This window comes from Anser anser (assembly GCF_964211835.1).
Source record: "Anser anser genome assembly, contig: HAP1_SCAFFOLD_32, whole genome shotgun sequence".
In the NCBI taxonomy this organism is placed as follows: Eukaryota; Metazoa; Chordata; class Aves; order Anseriformes; family Anatidae; genus Anser; species Anser anser.
In genome coordinates this window covers 4,632,502-4,638,691 of record NW_028154148.1, presented here as the reverse complement: position 1 = coordinate 4,638,691, position 6,190 = coordinate 4,632,502, and the positions used below count along the sequence as shown (strand labels likewise).

At 53.0% G+C, this 6,190-nt stretch overlaps 1 protein-coding gene across 1 annotated transcript; it reads left to right on the top strand.

The window, feature by feature from the left end:
* Positions 1-2,463: 2,463 nt before the first annotated feature.
* Positions 2,464-4,887, top strand: LOC310890590 (olfactory receptor 14C36-like; the record flags this gene model as incomplete). Its single annotated transcript, XM_083852907.1, has 1 exon — positions 2,464-4,887. The coding sequence occupies exon 1, from the start codon at positions 3,949-3,951 to the stop codon at positions 4,885-4,887; it is 939 nt and encodes a 312-aa protein (XP_083709033.1). The 5' UTR covers positions 2,464-3,948.
* Positions 4,888-6,190: the final 1,303 nt, after the last annotated feature.

Genomic DNA, 6,190 nt, shown 5'->3' with positions numbered 1-6,190 from the left:
GCAATGACAATGCAAGTACAGGTGAACACCAGTATTTCTTCTCCAGTGCTGAATATAGATCATGGAAATTAGCATTTCTTCGTGATAGAAATTCCACTTCACGTGAGACTTTTTAAGGAAGGGATTGAATCATTTGAGGTAATGAGTAGTCGCATTATTAGTGAAGTACTAAAAAAATTACTGGGTATTCAGGCAGAGGTTTGCTGTCTGACCATAAGCACAACCAGGGAAAACCTCCTGTGGCCCCGTTGTGTTTGAGGCACTTCCCTGGACCAGCAGATGTCAGAAAAGACCTGCAGGAGACCGGAGCCCTTTGGGAAAATCAGGTGGAGCCAGGTGGAGTTCCCAGGGCACCTCCACTGCCAGCAGTGGTCTTTGTCCCTGTAACTGCAGCCCAGCCCAGCACAGGAAACGCCTTCAAAGACAACACCTTCGTTCAGTGGGTTCCTGGGACTGACCTAAATCAGAAATGGCCATTGGGAACCTGAGATACTTTTCCTTATTCCTACTAGACACATGAATATCCATTTACCTTCCTGGGTCATCTCTAGCAAATTCAGGCTGAAAAACTCGAGCATAGCACGCTTCAAATGGCTGAGGCAGAACCCATCAGCTTGCCCCACTTCGGGGAATCATCCCCTTCCAACTAGGGATATGAAAGTGAAAAGTGTGAAAGGACCCGTCAGGTCAATGCGCAGATGAAGGGAAAGTCACACATATTGTGCTGGAGTAGCAGAAGGCAAAAAGCACTGCACTGTGCCTCAGAGTAATCAAGGAGACCTAATCCAGTTCATCTGTGAGATAAAGCAGAGTGAAGGACATTGAGTTGTGTCCTAACATGAAGAAGGATGTACATCACTGGTGAAGGAGCTGTCTTTTTGTGCCATCACCAATGCAAATTACACAAGAACTACACCAAATAAAGGTCAGCTGTCCCACCCTGGCCCTGTCACACCACGGGGCAGCGGAGGGACCTTTTTCAATTTCAGCCTCTTCTTCAGAGAGGCTTTGCCCTCTCCCTGCGCACCACGGCGCAGAGCCTGGCCCTGGATGCTCCGTGAGCGCCGTGCAGGTTGTGGAAGGCTGCGGTGAGGGGACGAATGCCCTGGGCCCCCTTCCTGCTCTGCCCAGGCCAGCAAGGGCCCCGAGCGGCCTCGTGTCCCCTGCCCCTGCAGCTCGGGGCTCCCTTCCCCAGCCCTGGCTCTGCAGCACCAAGCCCTGCTGGGAGCCCACCCCTGCATGCTGCCACCGCTCCCTGACGCTGCTGGTGCCCTCTGCCGGGCACTTCTATGACTCTGTGCTGTTCATCCAAACAAACTCTGTGCTGTTTTATCCAAACATTCCTGCAGCTCCTGATGCTGCTTGTCAGAGATAGCACAATCACACAAAGGTTGAACTGTCTTCCTGCAGATGTTAACAGCTGACAGAAGGGAGCATCTGTCCAGGGAAAACTTGAGAAACTGCAGGATTTTGCCTACAAAAACATCTTGACATTTAAAAGAAGGAGAGCCCAGTCCTGCACCAGAGGAAGAGGAACCCCACACACCAGGGCAGTCTGGGACCCTGCTGAGTGAGCAGTGCCCAGGAGGAGGAGGGCCCGGGTACCACGAGTGGTCTCATATGAGCTACTCAGCTAAGACCCTGTATGACAGCTCATGGACAAGGATCTACAGCCAGCAGAGAAAGTACAGGTCTGGGAGATGGTAGGATACACTGGTCATCAGAGGACCAAGGAAATAGGCAAGGCTGAAAGTCCCAACAGGACCCAGGGCTTTGTGTCCATGGCTCTGGCTGTTGTCTCTGCCACTGAGGCCTAGGAGGAGACAGCTTCTCGGTAAAGCACCAGGGCCTCATTGCCTCCTCGCCCCCACCCATGAACCAGGCAGGGCTCGTACCATTCTCCTGCACTTGCCCATGCACATCCCCATCTCCTCCTGCCCCACGAAGAGCCCTGAGCAAGGTGTGAAGGGAAAGGATCTCCCTTCCCAGGGGCTGGGGGTCAAGGCCTGGCCCTTCTGCTTGGTGAAACACATCCAGTTTTCCTACACATCAGTGCCGCCTTCACATTGCCTTTGACTCCTTGCCCTCACTGCCTCCAATGCTCTGCTCTAACGAGCTCCAAGGGAGGCTGTGTCAGTGCTGGCCCTCAGGGGGACACTGCAGGAAACTTGCCTCTGACTTGGACTTGTTGAGAGATGTCTTCAATTGTCTCTCAGTGCCTGAGGTTCGTGGGCTCCTCTCCAAAGCCCCCCGAGGGGGGATTCCAATGCCTTGGGCTGGGCGTGTGGTGCTGAGCTGGGCCGGGCTCGTGGGACAGAGAGAGCTCGTGGCAAGAGGGCCCTGGTGCAGAGAGACAGCTGTGCCCAGGAGCAGCTCCTGTGCACAGCGCAGCAGGGCTGGGGGCTCTGAACGCAGGTGGCACGGGGAGAGGAGAGAAGGAGAGAGGGCTTGGAGGCAGTTGGCAGTGGGAGGATGCTGAGAGCTGCCTGCAGGAGAAATCTGCACAGCCCTTGACAAGGTACGTCTCTGGCTGCAGGACCATGCAGGTGGGGTTGCCAGAGGGGTCTTCTGCAGCTGGCACATCCGATGCCTGACAGCATCTGTCGGGATGGGTCTCTCTCTTTCTCCAGCAAAGTGTAGAAGAAGCTGTAGAGAATGGCATTTATAAGAGGAAATTTCAAAGGGAAGACAGAGGCTTGGTTTATCTGAAGGGAAGAGATTTTTTGGACTCTGTGCTTTCAGATTCCTGCATTGGAAGGGAATCTGAGTGAATCCGAGTACACATCTTGTGGGATGGGTCTGTGAGCATGGACAGGGAGGAGACGTGGGGACGCAGAAGCGGCTCCCAGCAGGGACACGGGCAGGCAGCAGGGACATGGGCAGGCGGTGAGAGGGAGCTGCTGCCAGAAATGCTGTGCGAGGGAGGGCTCAGGCACCTCCCAGCCAGCCCCTGCAGGGCAGGCGCCTTCCCTGGGACACCCCCTGCTCTCCTCTGCCACCAGCACAGCCTCTGCCCTCAAGCCCCCGCTGTCCCCAGCAGGAGCTGCCTCCTCTGCAGGCAGAGCTGCAGCACAGGAGGGTGTGCTGAGTGTCCGTCTGTCCCTCCCTGGCCTTGCCTCCCCTGGCAGCAGCACGCTGCCATTCCTCCTGGCTTCTCCACCTGGCCGTGCTGCTGCTGCTCTTGTTCCCAGGCTGCCTGGGGATGGGGGTTTCACATGCCCATGGGGTGAGCCCTCGGGGTGCTTGGGGGAAGGGGAGTACGGGGACAGGGTGAGGGGTCTGGAGATGGGCACTTGGAGCCTGGCTTCTTCTGCTCTCAGCAGTACCCAGGTTCTTCTCAGGAGAACCTCCTTAGTGCAATTGTCCTGTAGCTCAAAGAGATGTCAGCACAGCTGAGACCAGCACTGATGGACAGACTGGCTGTCGTCTCTGTGGGACGCTCTGCACTAAAGGGACAGTCTCTTTGCCTCTGAGGATCCACAAGGTTTTACTTGGAGTGCAGCAGAACGCCCAGGATTTATGCCTTAGAAACACTCCTCAGGTGTGGTGGGGCAGCTAGAACCAAAAATAGAAAACAAATAATTAACTAAATCTCCGCACCCTGCTCTGCAGTTGGGTGAACTGGGAACAAAACTGGGGAAACCTCTTTGATATCAGCAGTAAAGGGAATCTGAGACTACCCCATGTTCCTACCATGTTACTACCATGTTACTACCTCTGGCTGTAGTGCAGGACTGATTCTTGCATTGCCCACAGATGAGTCCCCTGCTCCCAGAGACACTCTCAGGCAGAATCAATGAAAGAGACCTTCAAAATATGTGCCTGGAAATGGGAAATTTTTGGTGATTTTAAGTGAGAAAATGGAAAGAGTTTTCCTCTGATATGCCTGTGGTACATTATCACTGCCTTTGTCCTCCTTGTACAGGACCTGATGACCAGAATTAGCAGATGTCCAACAGCAGCTCCATCAGTGAGTTCCTCCTGCTGGCATTCGCAGACACGCGGGAGCTGCAGCTCCTGCACTTCGGGCTCTTCCTGGGCATCTACCTGGCTGCCCTCCTGGGCAACGGCCTCATCCTCACCGCCGTAGCCTGCGACCACCGCCTCCACACCCCCATGTACTTCTTCCTCCTCAACCTCGCCCTCCTCGACCTGGGTTGCATCTCCACCACTCTGCCCAAAGCCATGGCCAATGCCCTCTGGGACACCAGGGACATCTCCTATCAGGGATGTGCTGCACATGTCTTTTTCTTTCTCTTCTTCATATCAGCAGAATATTATACTCTTACTGTCATGGCCTACGACCGCTACGTGGCCATCTGCAAGCCCCTGCACTACGGGAGCCTCGTGGGCAGCAGAGCTTGTGCCCAGATGGCAGCAGCTGCCTGGGGCAGTGGCTTTCTCCATGCTGTCCTGCACACGGCCACTACCTTTTCCCTGCCCCTCTGCCAAGGCAATGCTGTGGACCAGTTCTTCTGTGAAATCCCCCAGATCCTCAAGCTCTCCTGCTCAGATGCCTACCTCAGGGAAGTTGGGCTTACTGCAGTCACCTTTGATTTAGGTGTTGGTTGTTTTTTTTTTGTTGTGCTGTCCTATGTGCAGATCTTCAGGGCAGTGCTGAGTATGCCCTCTGAGCAGGGCCGGCACAAAGCCTTTTCCATGTGCCTCCCTCACCTGGCCGTGGTCTCCCTGTTTGTCAGCACTGTCCTGTTTGCTTACCTGAAGCCCCCCTCCATCTCTTCCCCACCCAGGGACCTGGTGGTGGCAGTTCTGTACTCGGTGGTGCCTGCAGCAGTGAACCCCCTCATCTACAGCATGAGGAACCAGGAGCTCAAAGATGCAGTGAGGAAACTATTTCTATACATGCTTCTTCATCATCAAGAATGACTTCATTATTGAGATTATTATCATATCATTTTTGTCATTATATTTATTATCAAAATGTAATATTAGAAATAATCCTAACAGGACTACCTGGTTATTTGGGAAACTGAGAGAATGATTTCCTTAAGTATATTTTTATTAATATTTTAGCAACATGTTATATTGATAGAAATAATGTTATTCTTATCCTTCTGCGTAACAAGTTTTAAAAATATTTTTAAGCAGTAATAGAATCGTGGAATCACAGAATGGCCTGGGCTGGAAAGGACCTCAAAGATCATCTAGTTCCAACCCCCATAAAACGGGCAGTGACACCTCCCAGTAGAACATAGTTGCTCAGGACTTCATTTAACTTGCTCTTGAAGACCTGCAGGGATGGGGCATCCAATACCTCTGTGGAAAACCTGTTCCAATGCCTCACTATCCTGAGTGAAAACTTTCCTGGTAACCTCTAATAGGAATTTCCCCTTTCTTTTAATTTAAAACCATTTCCCCTTGTCCTATCATTATCTACCTGAGTAAAGAGTCCTTCTCCATCCACTTTATAAGACCACTTTAAGTATTGAAAATCTGCAATGACATCACCCCAGAGCCTTCTCTTCTCCAGGCTGAACAGCCCCAGCTCTCTCAGCCTTTCTTCATAGGAGAGGTGCTCCAGCCCCTTGATCATCTTTGTGGCCTCCCTCTGGACCCACTCTAACAGCCCAGATCCTTCTTGTGCTGGGGGCTCCAGACCTGGATGCAGGACTCCAAGTGGGGCCTCACAAGTGCAGAGCAGAGGGGGACAGTCACCTGCCTCCACCTGCTGCCCACTCCTCTCTTGATGCAGCCCAGGATGTAGTTGGCCTTCTGGGCTACAACCACGCACTGCTGGCTCATGTGGAGCATTTCATGCAGCAGAACCCCCAAGTCCTTCTCTGCAGGGCTGCTCTCAATGAGTTCTTCTCCCAGCCTATCCCCATGTCTGGGATTTCCCCGGCCCACGTGCAGCACCTCGCACTTGGACTTGTTGACCCTCCTTAGGTTCACATGGGCCCACTTCTCAAATCTGTCCAGGACCCTTTGGATGGCATCCCTTCCTCTGTTGCAATAAACTACACCACTCAGCTTGGTGTCATCTGCACACTTGCTGAGGGTGCGCTCTACCCCACTGTCCCTGTCATTGATAAAGTTATTAAACAGTACTGGTCTCAGGATAGACCCCTGAGGGATGCCACTCATCACCAGCCTCCACTTGGACATAGAGCCACTGACCATCGCTCTCTAGATGTGACCTTCAAGCCAACTCCCTATCCACTCAATGGTG